Here is a 17,656-nt window from a genome sequence, read left to right on the forward strand (position 1 = left end):
GGGGTAACGCTGCCTTTCCCGCAGCGTTACCCCCGGTCTGCACGTTGTTTCTCTTTCAGAAACACAGAGGACTACTGTTTGTATGATGCGATCACGCTGCAAACGATGTCCACCAAAAGTCAAGTCCAGTCTATGGAGTGTCATTTTTATTTGTTATAGTTTGGGAAGATTGAAAATCGGTAGGGAAAGCAGGCGGTAGAAACATGTCAAAAGCGGTAGACAAATCGGTAGGGTTGGCATGTAGTATAGTATAAAATATATGGATATTAATTTCATGATAAACATTGTGGAACAATGATGAAAAATGTGAATGGAAGTGGCGACGTAAAACTGACACAAAACAACAACAAACTTTTGCCGAGCCAATGGAGAGTTTCATCAGCAGCGGGTACAATCCACCAATGAGCGCTCAGCTCGAGATACCAGCGAGTCGAGAGAGTGAATTATATCTGCATTTTCTCTTTTGAGAAGCCCCCACCCCCCATTTTGCAAACTCTTTGTTTAAATCTAATTGGCCATTGGAATGTGTGGAGTAAGTCTCCCAAGGGGGATGCTCACATTCCACAGCTCCCCCCCCCCCCCCCCCTCCTGTGATCTCCCAACCCCCAGTCTGTAGGTTTGTGTTCGCTGCAGCATGTCTGTTAAGCCTCGCCCCCCGCACACAGAGAGACACAGGGAGATCGCTCTTCTGGAGTGAAGAGAGCGGAAATAATGATATTGCAAGTTAGAAACGTAAGATGCATTTTGACAGACAAGATGGCCAGTCCGCCACTGAACCCAGCCCAGCCCACGTAAACTGTCAACGGGGGGAGCCTCGCTGCTGGGGGAACGGTGGACCTAGTGTTCCGACCGGAATGGGAATAATAATAATAATAATAATCCATGCATTTTATCCATTAATTTCCCCAACATTGTACTACAACTACAAAGAGCATCAGTTTGTTTTCTGATCAGGAAATGCAGACCGGCTCAAACAAACGATTTTTAAATCATCTTCCTCACGACCATTTAATGTATCATATGTTCGCCGAATTGACATGAAAGCACAATAAATGTAGTTTCATCCACGTGAGTTTACAACTACAAAAATAATCGATTTGTTTTTATATCACATCCTACGGGAGGAAATTCAGCAGCTCTCACTACCGATTTTTAATCCTAATTTAATCATCATCTTCACCACGATCATTTATGTTTATGTTCCCCGAATTGACATGAAAGCACTGACAAATATGAATATACTGTAGTCAATTTCATTAAAACGTTATTAACGTGCCTAAACTCAGTAATTCACCATTTCTACGCATGACAACAAACTTTGTCCGTGTTTGGTTCTGTCGCCGCACAGTGAAGCGTTCCCGCATTGACGTCACTTCCGGCTTCCCCCAAAACTTCACAATGAGTCAAAGGAATTTCCCCGCAATGTTCGAAATTATTGATATTTATCAGAACGGTATCGCACCTTCTCTTTTAAACTGACGGTTCGAGATGACTAGTAGTCCAATATTTCATTGCACAACAGTTGTTGGGATGCTGTCACAGGCTCTTTAAACTGTCGCACTTTCTGTTGTTTCTTTTTGAATCTGTGCTATCCTGTTTTTCACTCTTACCCTGTTGCTGTTTGAACTACTGAATTTCCCCACAGGGATTAATAAAGGTCCATCTTATCTTATCTTAATGTATAAATTGATTTACTTCAATCTACTGTACTGTGTAAAAACACCCCAACAATATTACAAAAAATATACTGCATAAAGCAAACTATATACTTTATTTGATCTAAAATATTGATGTTTTTTCATTATAGTAGCCTGTGAAAACCATAACAAATAAGTGATTAAATGCTACAGTATTCAGCAAACACAACTGCAGAGCTGCAAACATTGCAAACAGAATAAGTTCTACAACACCCAGTTGTCTTTGTGTATTTGTGAATGAAGCGCCATCTCATGGTTAAATCCTCTAATTGAACAAATGGGGAAATTTGGCAACGCCCTCTAGCAATTTGGCAACACCCCCAGCCACTGGGATCCGCTGGGCTTTTGACTGGGACACACCCATGTGAGTCCTATCTGGAGTGCTACATCTGTAGCACTATTTCCTTGTAGTCTAGTTGCGATAAAAGATTTGCTAGCGAAGACAAGGAGTCCTTGACAGCTGAGGGGGGTCTGTAACTGCCCACCACCTTGACCTGTTGCCCCTTTGCCACTTCTATATTTAAGGCTAAAAATTTGAATTGCTTACTGATAGATTTGGAAACTAATGTGGTTACACTGAACTTATTCTTAACATAAATGGCAACGCCACCAGCTTTATTAGGCCTGTCGGAACGATACACATTATAACTGTAACATCCCGTCATGTCTGCTAAATTATTAATGTCATGTTAATCAGGTTCATGTTATTGTTTCACGTTTAGTTCATAGCCCAGGATAGATTTATGTTTAGTCAAGTCTTTTTGTTCAACTGTCTTGTCCTGTCATTGCACTTCCTGTTTTATTTTTGTTCTTACTTCTTGTCTCTCATTTCAGGTCCCCTTACTTCCTCCCTTTGTGTGTTTTCTCGTCATCGTCAGCGTCTGCCCCGCCCCTGATTGTTTCCACCTGTTCCCCCTTACCTCATATATAAATAGTCCTGTCTCCCTTTGTCCTGTGCCAGTTCGTCTTGCGCCTTGTGCCATTTAGAGAGCCAGCTTGTCTCGCCAAGAGATTATTGTACTTTGTGACCATAGTCAAGTTTATTTAGTTTTTAATTGGCTTTGCTACGTTTTGCCTCTCAGGAGTGATTTTTGTTTGAACTTTATACTTTTCCAAAGTAAAGACTTTTTTTGAACAAACTTTCTTTTGAGTTGTGCGTTTGAGTCCAAGTGTCTGTCAAGGTTCCTAACAGAACCATGCAAAAAATGGACTCAGCCTACTCCGTTTCCTTCAAGGCTGATGTGTTAGCGCAGGAAGCTAAGCTAATCCTCCATGCTGAACAGCTGTCTTCCGTCAACCAAGGAATGATTGGTCTCACGGATCGTCAGGTTGAATTCCAATCAGCTGTAACCAACCAAGTAAATCACCTGGCACTTCAAATGCAGCAAGTTCTCTCACACCTCAAAGCCAGTTCCTCTGCACCTACTCCAGCAATGCCAGGTCCACCGTCTGTTGCTGTTGTTTCGGATCACACCACCCCACCTGGATCGACGCTTCGTCTGGCTCCTCCTGAGAGGTTTTCCAGGGACTCTGGGAACTGTCGACCCTTTCTGGTACAGTGTGAACTAGATGTTGCTCATAACCCTGCTGCCTTTGTTTCGGACCAAGCTAAAGTAGCTTTCATGTTGTCCCACATGTCTGGTAGAGCCGCTGCTTGGGCTACAGCCGAGTGGTCAAGAAACTCGCCCATATGTCAGTCACTGAACATGTTTACCCAGACCCTAAGCCGTGTGTTTGATCACTCATCATCTTCCAGAGAAGCCTCACGAGTCATTATGCAGATCAAACAGGGACAACAGAGAGTGACGGACTATGCAATAGATTTTCGTACCCTAGCAGCAGACTGTGGGTGGAACACCCCTGCTTTAATTGATGCCTTCATGAATGGTCTACAAGACTCTATAAAAGACCAGTTGGCACCCCATGAACTACCCACAGATCTTGATTCCATCATTGCCATGTCAATTCGCATTGATAACAGGCTTCATGAAAGGCAGGAGGAGAGAATCAGAACCAGTGCATGACCTCCGAGCCACATGGGGTGCTCACCTGCCTTTCGACACCCATGGAGCTCCAGTCCACCTTCCTCAGCCTCGCCCAAGGAACCAGCGCCCTCGGCTGCACCGGAGGAACCCATGCAGCTGGGCAGAGCCAAGGTCTCTCCAGAAGAAAGACGGCGCCGAGTCCAACAAGGAAGCTGTTACTACTGTGGGCATCAGGGTCACGTGGTGTCTTCTTGCCCAGTAAAAGGAGAGGCTCATCGGCACGACGGAGGGCGCTGGTGAGCCAATTCTCTGCAACTGATTTCCCTCCACGTTCATTGACCATGGTAAATATTCAAGTGCGTGACCAAGACATTACTGTGGGGGCATTAGTCAATTCAGGTGCCGACGAAAGTCTGATGGACTGGAGTTTGGCAAAGAGACTATGCATCAAAACTGTTCCGTTGACTTCCCCTGTTACTGCCAGTGCCTTAGATGGCAAGTTATTATTTAAAATAACCCATGTATCTAAACCTGTCCAAATAAACATTGACAATACACACATAGAGGAAATGAAATTCCATTTATTTGACTGTACACTACACCCCTTGATTTTGGGTTATCCATGGCTGATCAAACATAATCCGATCATTGACTGGCGATCAGGGAGGGTTAAGGACTGGGGCCCAGGCTGTAGGTTGACCTTCCTAGGTTCTCCACAGAACCTGAAAAGGAACAAGACAAACACACTCATAAGCCTGACTCCATTTCAGATTATCCCGACCTGACTATTGACTATCCCCTTAATGAAATAACAGTTAAAAATAGATACCCACTCCCTCTCATGTCTTCAGCCTTTGAACTTTTGCAGGATGCAAAACTCTTCACCAAACTGGACTTGAGAAACGCTTACCATCTCATTAGGATACGAGAGGGGGATGAGTGGAAGACCGGTTTTAACACTCCCAGTGGTCACTATGAGTACCTACTCATGTCATTTGGATTATGCAATGCTCCAGCAGTTTTTCAGTCATTTCTCAACGATGTGCTGAGGGATTATCTCAAGAAGTTTGTATTCGTTTATCTCGATGACATCTTGATCTTCTCACCCGATGAAGAGACCCACAGCCATCATGTCGGCCAGGTACTGCAAAGCCTGATGGAGAATCAACTCTACTGCAAGGCTGAACAGTGTGAGTTTCACGTCAAGACCGTCTCCCTCCTGGGGTACATCATCTCGGCCAACCAAATCCAGATGGATCCAGAGAAGGTCAGTGCAGTGGCCAATTGGCCATCTCCCACCAACGGGAAAAAGGTGCAACAATGTTTAGGCTTTGCAAACTTTTACAGGAGGTTTATAAGAAAGTTTAGTGGCATTGCAGCACCTCTACATGCTTTAACCTCTCCCCATGTCATGTTCGAGTGGAATATACAGGCGGATGAAGTTTTCCAGAAGCTCAAGAAACTGTTCACGACTGCCCCAATCCTCACAGTAGCCGACCCACAGAGACAATTCATCGTGGAGGTGGATGCCTCCTACAATGGCATTGGGGCGGTGCTGTCCCAAAGATCTGTTCAGGACAACAAGCTACACCCATGTGCGTTCCTTTCACGTAAGTTGACATCTGCAGAAAGGAACTATGATGTGGGGAATAAGGAGCTTTTAGCAGTTAAAACAGCTTTGGAGGAATGGCGTCATTGGTTGGAGGGGGCTGAGCAACCATTTCTAGTTTGGACTGACCATAAAAACCTGGAATACATTAAGAACTCCAAAAGACTGAACTCACGCCAGGCTAGATGGTCATTGTTTTTTAATCGGTTTCATTTTGTATTGTCATACAGACCAGGCACACATAATGTTAAACCTGATGTATTGTCACATTTGTACGATCCTGAACCTGTTGCCAAAGAGCCCGAGAGTATCCTTCCACCTAACCGTGTGGTTGGAGCAGTTTCATGGCAAATAGAATCAGTGGTGAAGCAGGCAAATGGTGAGACCCCGGCACCTAGTGGTTGCCCACGACATAGGTTGTTTGTCCTTGTTTCCGTTCGATCGCAGGTAATACACTGGGCTCACACGTCTATGCTCACCTGTCATCCTGGAGTGAAATGCATAACCTTCATGATCAATCAACGTTTCTGGTGGCCGGCCATGAGGAAGCAGGTGGCAAAATATGTTGCGGCCTGCACTCTCTGTGCCAGGAACAAGACCTCCACTGAAGCACAGATGGGGTTGCTGCAGCCACTTTCCTCATCGGCCATGGTCCCACATCTCGATGGACTTTGTCACCGGACTACCGATATCAGAAGGTAACACAGATTTAGTAAAATGGCACATTTTATAGCACTATCCAAGCTTGCCTCTGCCAAGGAAACGGCAGAGGTCATGTTACGTCATGTCTTTCGCATTCATGGTTTTCCCAGGGACATTGTGTCAGACCGGGGCCCACAGTTCATTTCCCGTTTCTGGAAGGAGTTCTGCCATCTCCTTGGAGCCACCGTGAGCCTTTCCTCAGGATATCACCCCCAGTCGAATGGCCAGTCAGAGCGCATTAACCAGGAACTAGAGACCTGTTTGCGCTGCCTGGTCTCCCAGAACCAGGCATCCAGGAGCAAGCACCTGATGTGGGTGGAGTACGCCCACAACTCGCTGCCCACTTCCGCAACAGGACTCACACCGTTCCAGTGTGTGCACGGCTAACAGCCACCTCTGTTCCCTGCCAATGAGGCCGAGGTCACGGTCCCATCAGCTCACGCTATGGTCCGTCGGTTCCGCCGGAACTGGGCCGGTGCTCATCGGGCTCTCTTGCGCAGTGCCAGCCGGATGAAGGAGGTGGTGGATCAACGCCGGAGACCTGTTCCACCTTATCGGCCTGGACAAAGAGTTTGGCTAGCTACCAAGAACTTACCCCTCCACGTCATATCGAGAAAGCTATCTCCAAGGTTTGTTGGTCCATTCCCGATATCGAAGGTGATAAACCCGGTGTCTGTGCAGTTACGTCTACCCAGGTCATTAAAGGTCCATCTAACGTTTCATGTCGGCAAGATCAAGCCGGTCAGGGAGAGCTCATTGGTGTCCGCCTCTAAACCCCCTCCACCCCCCCAGATGGTAGAAGGAACCTGATGTTAAACCTGATGTATTGTCACATTTGTACGTTGTTTGTCCTTGTTTCCGTTCGATCGCAGGTAATACACTGGGCTCACACGTCTATGCTCACCGTCTACGCCGTAAAGAGACTGCTGGCAGTTCGTAAGTGAGGGCGAGGAAGACCGTTCCTTGTGGACTGGGATGGGTACGGTCCAGAAGAGAGAGCATGGATCCCAGCGAGTTTCATTGTTGATCCGGCCATGATTAATGATTTTGATCGGGATCACCCAGATGTTCCTGTGACGTCAGGAGCTGTCCCTAGAGGGGGGGGGGGGGGTACTGTAACATCCCGTCATGTGTGCTAAATTATTCATGTCATGTTAATCAGGTTCATGTTATTATTTCACATTTAGTTCATAGCCCAGGTTAGATTTATGTTTAGTCAAGTCTTTTTGTTCACCTGTCTAGTCCTGTCATTGCACTTCCTGTTTCATTTTTGTACTTGTCTCTTGTCTCTCATTTCAGGTCCCCTTACTTCCTCCCTTTGTGTGTTTTCCCGTCATCGTCAGCGTCTGCCCCGCCCCTGATTGTTTCCACCTGTTCCCCCTTACCTCATGTATAAATAGTCCTGTCTCTTTTCCAAAGTAAAGACTTTTTTGAACAAACTTTCTTTTGAGTCGTGCGTTTGAGTCCAAGTGTCTGTCAAGGTTCCTAACAATAACCATTTAAGGCAATGTCAGAGGCCAAAATGGATTGACGTCAGTCGAGCTCGCCCAAATGCGGACAAAATCTAGTTTACCTAACAGACTGCACACATTCAAGTGGATGAAACCCAACCCAGACCTAGCTTTAAAATCAGTAGGAGTAGCAATCCGACTACTACTACTGGACGGACCAGGGTTAGGTTTTACATTTCCTGACAGTAATAGCAACAAAAAAAACAGGCATCTTTTCCTCTTAAACAACACACATACATTGTCATCTCCTTTAGAATCACCGGAAAAGTCTGCGAGAGTGTGATTAAAGCTTAAGAAGCAGTCCTGGAGAATCATCATCGCAGGAAAACAAAAAAGACATATTTTGTCGAACTGATTGCCTGTGACAAGGTAACCGGTAATTGTTTGTGTAGTACTCCCGATCCTTTGCAGGGGATGCTCACCGCGGACGGCAGAACAGACCTAAATCCAGTAGACTTCTCAGGATCTTCTCAGAGATCTTCTCACCGTCCAAGACAGCCAAAAGGCACAGCAGAGCCACGATAGTGGCCATTTCCCCAGGCCAGCACAGCATCCACGATATTCCCTTCCCGTTATGAAGTGAAGCGGCGTCACTCACCAAGCCCGGGGCACTGGAGGTGGGAGGCCCGGAGATGCAGGGCTGAAGAAAGACAGCAGGCCTCTCCGGTGAATCCTTCAGATCCCAAAGCCAGATACAGTATATCCGGCGTGGAGGCGCTCCAGATTTCACCGCGAATCTCCACAGCAGCCCGGCGTAGCGGCGCACCGGTCTCACCGCGATGTCTCAGGGGTAGAAAACTCCACTGCACAGCATCTATCTTCATGTCTTCATTTGGCTGGTTCAAAGCCAGCCACCTCTGCATAAAGAAGGCAATCATAAGAGAATCATTTTCAGGTGGAGTTGAAGTTGAAATATGGCCGGTGCTCTGAGTTAAGCCTGCAGCTCAGCTTTCAGCCGCTGGATCTCATAAAGCCGAATCCTTCTATTTCCTGTTGCAAATCTGGTTACAGCGAGTGAGAAAAGGAAAATAATTATTTTTTACCAAAATATAGAATGTAAAAAATGTTCCACAAGTTTCAGTATTAGTAATGCAGCACTAGTTCAGTTTAGGTTTAGAGAAATAAGAAACAAGTGACCATTATGCTAATGTTATCATATGAGCGTGGCTCTAGGGATGGATACTGTATTTGGAATTCATGCTCTCCAGATGATGAATCATACTGACTTCTGGTGATCGGTAAGTGATCATAAATAGATCACTTAACAAAAGTTAACATCGCATTAACCTATTCAATTTGAGTTATTTTCATAGAAGCATTGCAGGGATTTTAATCGAAGTACATTCAACAATATGTTTAACCAGACACTCAGTATGTCCATAGTGACAGTCCAGAGATTAAAGAAGACAGGTCAGGGGGAATCTTCATTTGTTTGCCACGGTACCTCACTATAAATGCACTTCTGGAGATATGGAAAATGTGCCCCACTTATTCCAATAACAAAGCTTCTGTTCGCATGTTGCTGAGTGTATCGCTGTAAGTTGCTAATCATGCTCCAGTAAAAAAGAAGATGAAAAGAGACAAAACACAACAAATAAAACACAAATGTATTGAAGATAATGGGAGCTTTTAGCATCTTCATGCTAATAACAAAAACTAAAAGAGCCCCTGCTGTAGTAGTGCAGACATTTGCAATGCATCTGCTTTAGAGAACCCTGATTGTATGACTGCATGCATGCAACAGCACATCAAGCACCTTATTTCATTTAAAATGCTGCTGATGCTCATAATTAGCCTTGCCATTGAATGAGATGGATGGCAGACAGTACGGCACTTCTTTTTCAGATAATGACAAAATCTCCGGGAGTAAATAAGTGGTCTCAACCACTCACCAACAGCTGACCTCCGTCTACCTCTCATCTGAGCAGACGGCACAGAGGGAAGCTCCCTGACTCCATTGAAGAGTGCATTCATACCATCAATTAGAAAGACTGAACAGAATAGCAGGTTAGATAAGTCGCCATGGGAAACACATTCATCTTTTGTGTGAGGAGAGACTTTGCATTCTGTGTGCGTGCTTATTACTGCAGGACCACTCAAATGGTGCTCTGTGGGTGCACATAAGTCCATAACTTTGTGATCCATATTTAGTTTCTTGACTTTCTTTCTTTAATTTTCTCTTACTATATTAAATGTTGGAAAACAAACACAAGGCAAACTATTCTTGTGAAATCTTTCTTGGATCTTGACTAGTGGACGACCTCCGTCACTTTTTTTCTTAGTCTTAAACTGCATTTTCCTCACCTGACTCTCTGTATCATTTGATGTGGTTAAAGTGTAGAGGGGAGACCATAAGAGTTATGTGCTGATGCTTCTCTTATCCCTCTCATTTAAAAGGCCACATAATAGTCCTAGCTTTCTAGCTGTTTTTTGCTATCCTCCCTGCGGCTCAGAATATTTCCGGTTTCATTAGAGACACTAAAAGCTCTCTGCTGGAGGAGTGTGTAAGAACTATCTTTTTACTCCTTGTGGTAATCAGGTTATACAATACCTGCTGCTTAGACCTCTGAAGCTTGACGACATCTGTCTAAAATGTCAAATATGCGTAAAACAGATAACGGATGTAGGCTCTATTGTTATATTTGTGAGAGAAATGCAGAGAACTCATAGTAGGAGGTGAGAGGGGATGTGGAGCATACACCAGCTGGTCGGGTGTCATGGGTGAAGAAAGAAAAGATAGAAAAATCAATCCAATAAAGAGGATAGCTGTGGACCAGGGCAATAGAGGATCAAACCTTCATACAGCAGCTCCTCTCAGGGAGTGATGGGCCTGGGATCTGATCTCAGATCTGTGAACACTGATGCTGTTGCTGCTATTCTATATTCTTCTAACTGTTTTATCTCAATACTTAGTGACTTCTTTATTCTCTGTGGAATTCACATCCAAATCAATGTTCCTAGATGATATCTGACATATACAGTACAGTATGTATGTGTTGTTAAGCTAGGCAAAGGTTATTAGGAAGAAATGGATTTGTTCGAGATTCCCAGTCTTATCAACAATGACCTCCTGAGTAAAGATTGAGTTTTTCTGTTCGGTATTACTCTTCATTAGGCAAGAAATAAATCATATTACTTTACAAAAAAATAACTATTTACAATTAGTTTTACAAGTGACACAGTGTAAACTTTTTGTATACTGATTATTTTCTTTAGTGCAATCATAGAGGAAAATAAATATTTCCATATATACATACTTTCTAAATTGCATAGTAGGTATGTGCTTGTTATCTGTTAAGATGTTGTAATTGTGTAGTACAATGTCTTGATATAATCCTAAAGTTTTCCTCATCTGGTCATCCGAGCAACCCTCTCGGTTGTCATGGTTTTTAAATGGATTTACGATCATTTCCACCAGGTTTCTCCCTATAATGTTGTTAGTTAGTCTTCACTGTACAGGCTGTTATGAAGCCCTGGTGAAAACATGAATATAGCCTCTGAGTAGACCACTACTCACTCACGTGGACAGTGTTCGTCTGATCTGAAAGTGTGTGTGTTCATGGTCAATAAAGACCATTTATAATCAATGGAGCTCCATGGCTCCGTTAAGCACTGTGTGAACTCCAGATACTTTCACTTTGTATTGGCTGCTTGTAATTTGGGGATTTAGAAATGTAATCTTTTCCCCAGCGTTTCCCTGGATAAGACCAACAGTGAAACCCCTCAACATGTAATATTGGCTAAATGTATCAAACAGTCCCGGCAGTTTGAAGGATTTAGATTAATAAGAGACCCTGCTCCAAACTGAAAGGAAGACTGATATTGAGCGAGGTTCCTCAGCTCCACGGTGACACAGGAACAGAGCCGCCCCGCCACTGTGCATAAACAGCACCTATTTACAGCCCCCGCTGCACTGCAATCACAATCAGCCTCCTCTGTTCACACGTCAGCGCCCCCTCCCCTCAACCCACCTCCTTATTACAGACACAGTGGGCTGTGATTTCACTGTTTACTGCCAAACCCCCTGCAAAGCAACAGAGAGCAGAGGAGACACAACACTGATAAATAGTCTGTTCCCATGTTTGTCTACACCCCCCCCTACCTGAAAGTGGAATCTCACAAACAGTGAAGCAGTGTCTGCGGTCTGGATGCACAGACCGGAATCATGAATCACTTTGTTAGAAAAAGTTTATTTAATAAAAACACTACTGCATTAAACTCCCCCCGCAAAAAATACATCCTGTACATATATACATACATATATATGCTTACAATACTTTCTTTGACAACTAGTCAGTACTATGCTACACTGCTGCATAGCGGGAGTAACAATTACCAACAAAATTGGCCACTTTCAAAAGTGTTGGAGACATGTCCCCAGCGTCCCCATTATAAATTCAAAATTGGGATCAATAATGTACTTCTTATATTAAATGGCGCCGGTATAAAAAACGTAATTGATTCATATGTTCCGCTGGCTTGACTCGACTCCCTTTTGGTACCAGTTCCTATCCTTTTATTGGCAACCAATTAGAAGAACGTATTTACTTTGTCAATTGTACGGTGTAGTTTACAGCGTTTCCCGGGCTGGCACAACAATAAAATAGTAATGTCCGGTTTGTGTACAATAAAATATTCTCTTCCACCATCAGTGCTCGGCAGTGTTTAACTCCTACTTTGTACTATTCACAACTTTTGCTAATGAAAAACCAAAACAGAGCAAGCCATGCTGAGTGGAGCAGTGGATGTGAGGTCAGACATCACGTTGTATTCACCTAAATCAAAAACAAAGCAGAAAAAAAAATAAGTGCCCTACAGTTGTCACTTAGGAATCCCATTTCTGAGTAAGATTTATATTGAGATAAAAAGTTTGAGAAATTAACCAATTTTAATGTAAATGAACTGTTGAAAAGAGTGGAAGTATTAACAGAGGCAAATAAAACGTTTTAAAAGAATGGCTTCAAAGATGAATGGGTACATGTGAGGCCATCCGTTACCGTGCATTAAAGCAATCAATTCCATATCCATCGTTCAAAGAAAAGACCTGAGCATGCAGCACTGCAGCCCCCCCCCCCCCCCCCTCTGCAGCCAGCTGCATTCAGAGAACCAGCTTCAATACCTTTAGTTCAAATAAAAAAGCGTTTAGAGATGAATTATATGACCTCCTTTATGTCTATTTGTAGGCAATCTACAAGATGGTGTCCTCTGTCATGAAGATGCCTGAGGACGAGTCGACACCTGAGAAGAGGACGGAGAAGATCTTCAAGCAGATGGACACCAACAGAGACGGTAACTTTAAATACAAAGACTTTAAAATTCCCTTCAGTATTTCTACGGACACGCACAAAAATCATTTGAATAACCTGATGGAATTGGTTTATTGATGGGTTTTAGTCAAATGGAACAACACAGACTTTAAACTTGCAAATGCATCGGACAGCTTGTCACTGCCACCTGGTTAGCTGGCCAGCAGCTGGCACAGACAGACCCTTTAAGGCAGACAACACTGGGCACATCAGAGGAGAGATTACATTACATTGCATTTAGCTGACGCTTTTATCCAAAGCGACTTACAATAAGTGCATTCGACCAGGAAGATACAACCTTGAAGAAAACAGAATCATATAAGTACATCAGGTTTCATAGAGCCAAAGATTTCAAGTCCTACTCAACTGGCTTTAGATAAGCCAGCCCTTTATTAGTATATAAGTGCTTTGTTAGTAATTCAATCGCTCGAAGTGGAGTCTAAAGAGATGAGTTTTCAGTCTGCGCCGGAAGATCTGTAAGCTTTCTGCTGTCCTGATTTCAATGGGGGGCTCATTCCACCATTTTGGAGCCAGGATAGCAAACCCACGTGTTTTTGCTGATAGGAACTTGGGTCCCCCTCGCAGTGCGGGTGCAGCGAGCTGTTTGGCTGATGCAGAGCGGAGTGCACATGCTGGGGTGTACGGTTTAACCATGTCCTGGATGTAGGAAGGGCCAGATCCATTCGCAGCATGGTACGCAAGTACCAGTGTCTTGAAGTGGATTCTAGCAGTTACCGGAAGCCAGTGAAGGGAGCGGAGGAGCGGCGTGGTGTGGGAGAATTTTGGAAGGTTGAAGACCAGACGAGCCGCTGCATTCTGGATGAGCTGCAGAGGTCGGATGGCACATGCAGGTAGACCAGCCAGGAGGGAGTTGCAGTAGTCCAGGCGTGAGATGACGAAAGCCTGGACCAGAACCTGCGCTGATTTCTGGGTCAGCTGGGGATGTATCCTCCTGATGTTGTAAAGAGTGTATCTGCAGCAGCGGGTTGTAGCAGCAATGTTTGCAGTGAAGGACAGTTTGTTATCTAGGATCACACCCAGATTCCTTGCAGTCTGAGTCGGGGAAACAACAGAGGTGCCGATGTTGATTGTTAGGTCAAGAGTGGGACAATCTTTTCCCGGAAGGAAAAGCAGTTCAGTCTTGTCAAGGTTGAGCTTGAGGTGATGAGCAGACATCCACCGAGAGATGTCTGCTAGGCAAGCAGAGATGCGTGCGACGACCTGGGTCTCTGAGCGGGGAGAGGACAGAATTAGTTGGGTGTCGTCAGCGTAGCAGTGGTATGAAAAACCACGCGGGCTAATGACAGACCCGGGCGAGTTTGTGTACAAGGAGAAGAGGAGGGGACCAAGAACAGAGCCCTGAGGGACCCCTGTAGTTAATTGACAAGGGTCGGACTCGGACCCTCTCCAAGTTACCCTGTAGGTGCGGTCTTTGAGGTATGAGGTGAGGAGGGAAAGTGCAGAGCCTGAGACTCCAAGTTCTTGGAGAGTGCGAAGGAGGATCTGATGGTTCACCGTGTCGAATGCAGCAGACAGGTCCAAAAGGATGATGACAGAGGTGAGGGAAGCTGCTTTAGCCGTATGCAGTTCCTCAGAGACAGCAAAGAGAGCAGTTTCTGTTGAGTGACCTGCCTTGAAACCAGACTGGTGCGGATCCAGAAGGTTGTTCTGATGGAGATAACAGGAGAGTTGTTTAAAGACAGCGCGTTCAAGTGTTTTAGACAGGAACGGGAGGAGAGAGACAGGCCTGTAGTTAATAACATCAGACGGGTTGAGAGTGGGTTTCTTTAGGAGAGGGTTTACTCTTGCCTCCTTGAGAATGTTTGGAAAGTGACCAGAAGTTAGAGAAGTGTTGATGAAATGGGTGAGAAACGGTAGAATATCAGGAGCGATAGCCTGAAGGAGGTTTGAGGGGATAGGGTCCATAGGACAGGTGGTAGGATGGGCAGAGGTAATGAGGGTAAGAACCTCACTTGGGGAGAGAGGGGAGAAGGAGGTCAGTGTGTGGGTGAAAGGAGGGTCTGGTGACCCAGCGGTGAGTAAAGGTGAGTCAGAAAAAGAAGAGCGAATATCATCAACCTTTTTTTCAAAGTGGTTAACAAAGTCGCTTGACAGAAGGGAGGAGGGGGGAGGGGCTTTGGGGGGGTCCAAGAGGGTGGAGAAGATAGAAAATAGTTTTTTGGGATTGGAATAGGAAGATTGGATCTTATCTTGAAAGAAAGTACTTTTTGCCTGAGAGATGGAAGCAGAAAAAGAGGAGAGGAGAGCCTGATAGGTTAGGATGTCGTCATGGTGTTTGGATTTCCACCGTTTCCGCTCTGCTGCCCTAAGGATGGTTCTATTAGCACGCAGGGCGTCATTTAGCCAGGGAGCAGGAGGGGACTGACGAGCCTGCCGAGATGTGAGAGGACAGAGAGAGTCCAGAGAGGATGAAAGAGTAGAGAGGAGAGTTTCTGCAGCAGAGTTTGGAGGCAGGAGTTGGAACGAGTCAGAGGAAGGGAGGGCTGAGAGCACCGATGAGGCAAAGGTAGAGGAGGAGAGGGAACAAAGGTTACGGCGAACAGGTGCAGAATTAGAAGAGATTAGTTTGTTATGTTTGGAAAGGGGTAGAGAGAATGAAATGAAGAAGTGATTGGATGTGTGAAGTGGGTTTACAGAGAGGTTAGAAGTAGTGCAGTTCCTTGAGAATATGAGATCAAGGACATTGCCAGCGTTATGAGTTGGTGGGGATAGAGACAGTGAGAAAGCAAAGGTGGTTAACAGAGATGTTAGTTCGTCTATTTTCCCTGTCTGGAGGTTGAAATCTCCGAGAAGTACAGCGGGAGGACCAGTTTCAGGGATGTGTTTGAGGAGATTATCTAACTCCTCCAAGAAGTCCCCCAAGGCTCCTGGTAGAGAACAACAATGGTTAATTGTATAGGATGGGTTACTGTGACGGCATGGAATTCAAAGGTGGAAAGAGTGAAGTTAGGTAGCTTGAAGAGGGAAAAGCTCCATTTGGGAGAGAGCAGGAGACCAGTGCCACCTCCTCTGCCAGAGGGAATGGGTGTATGGGAGAAGGAATATGCTGTGGAGAGAGCTGCTGGGGTGGATGTGTTGGATGGAGTGATCCAGGTCTCCGTGAGAGCAAGGAAATCCAGAGACTGCAGGGAAGCGTAGCCAGAGATGAAGTCAGCCTTAGGAACAGCTGACTGGCAGTTCCACAGGCCCCCTGCAACTAGATGTTGGATCTCAGTGGAGCATGTGGGATAGACAAGAGCAGGCCGGTTAAATCGATTAGGAGACACACAGGGCCAGTGATAATTGCGAGAGGACACATAAACAGGAATGGAGAAAGTACACATGATTATAGCATGAGGGGCTAGAGAACCAAAGAGAATTGAATAAAACAAAAGAAAACACCAGCGATACTTAGCTCAATCAAAGTAGGATTTGTCTCCTCTTTGCCTCCCTCGTGACTGAAGCTGACGCTCCAGGAAAGAGCCACCTAAGATGGACACCTGATTGCTGAGTTCTCACAGCTGTGGGGGCACGCCCCTCTAATTAGTTAACTCTCCAGCTGGTGGGCGACAGCAGAGTGTTCCTGCCTATTGTAATGCAGGGTTGAGGCGCGTGACGCATTGAGACCTGTGTTACAGGTTGAGTTGAGCAGATCTGAGATTTAAAATCTCTCAGAAATCGCCGTTTTAGCTACAACAACTACAGAACAATTATACAGAGTAGAATAAATGAAACAGAGAAGTCTATTTAAACAAGAATATAACTTACAGTGATTGCTGAGTCAGTATAGATAGTGTCCTCACCGGGTCTGGATGCACACTGAGATCCAACGGGGACACATGAATGGAAGAAAACACCCCATCATTCTGTCAGTGCCATATACTGTATTACTGTCATTTGCTGTTATTTGAACAAAGTGTGTCTCTCAGAAGTGTTTGTTATATATACAGTCTATAGTGGTAATGTTCAGTCTGCATGTGTTGAGAATGTGAGGTCGCTCAATGAGTTCCTGCCTTGTGTTCTTCAGGTAAGCTGTCTCTGGAGGAGTTCATCAAAGGAGCGAAGAGTGACCCCTCCATCGTGCGCCTGCTGCAGTGTGACCCCAGCAGCGCCGGGCAGTTCTAACTGAGGCTCCACTCCACCTGTGAGACTCACACATCCTCCGTTTATCAAATTCAGCCGTGTTGCCTTCAATTCTTATTCAAAAAGATACTCACATGCCATTGCCAAAGAGGGGTGTGTTCAACAACACTTTGTGAAAATATCCAAACTCTCACACAACTGGTGTTATCCCAAACATATGCTGTTTTTCAAAGATTGTACTATTTCACAACCTAGTTCATAAACAGTGTTTGAAAATGTTTTTCTTTAAAAATAGATGCTAACAAGGGGTGAGTATTTGATACAACAATCATAAGGGTTATGTAAAGTTTTAATTTCACTGGAATCTTTGAAAAGGCGACGTGGAGCTAGTTGAAGGTGGTGAGAGTTACTGCTGCTGTTCAGGTTTCAGAAAGTGCATCAGTAGGAAGGCTGAGTTGAGTGGAGGAGAGGAACAGGAACAGTACAGGAGTTCTCCCACCGAAGGGAAGATGTTCTGAGGCAGCGTGCAGGATGTGGGACGGGTCCTCCAGCGTGTCACGCTGTGTGACTGTTTCTGTTCCGTGGATGGATATGAGAGACTTTGTAGGAGCTGGAGGTGTCGTGCAGGATTTGTGAAATGCCGTCTACTCTTAAAATGTGAACCGTCGTTTTATAGATTAAACTCTTTACGACACTTCCAGAGTTAACTGTCAACATGCATTTCAGAATAATATATATAATATGAATAAGCTGGTAAAGGTGC

At 45.0% G+C, this 17,656-nt stretch overlaps 1 protein-coding gene across 3 annotated transcripts in view; it reads left to right on the forward strand.

The window, feature by feature from the left end:
- ncalda (neurocalcin delta a) overlaps window positions 1–17,656 on the forward strand; it is a 163,499-nt gene that overhangs the window by 144,887 nt on the left and 956 nt on the right. For all 3 annotated transcript variants that reach the window (XM_079693205.1, XM_079693203.1, XM_079693204.1), the window contains 2 exons: window positions 12,688–12,793; window positions 16,838–16,954. In XM_079693205.1, coding sequence (XP_079549331.1) covers window positions 12,688–12,793; window positions 16,838–16,935 — 204 coding nt within the window. In that variant the 3' untranslated portion in view covers window positions 16,936–16,954. The remainder of the gene's footprint in view (window positions 1–12,687; window positions 12,794–16,837; window positions 16,955–17,656) is intronic.

This window comes from Notothenia rossii (assembly GCF_949606895.1).
Source record: "Notothenia rossii genome assembly, chromosome: 7".
In the NCBI taxonomy this organism is placed as follows: domain Eukaryota; kingdom Metazoa; phylum Chordata; class Actinopteri; order Perciformes; family Nototheniidae; genus Notothenia; species Notothenia rossii.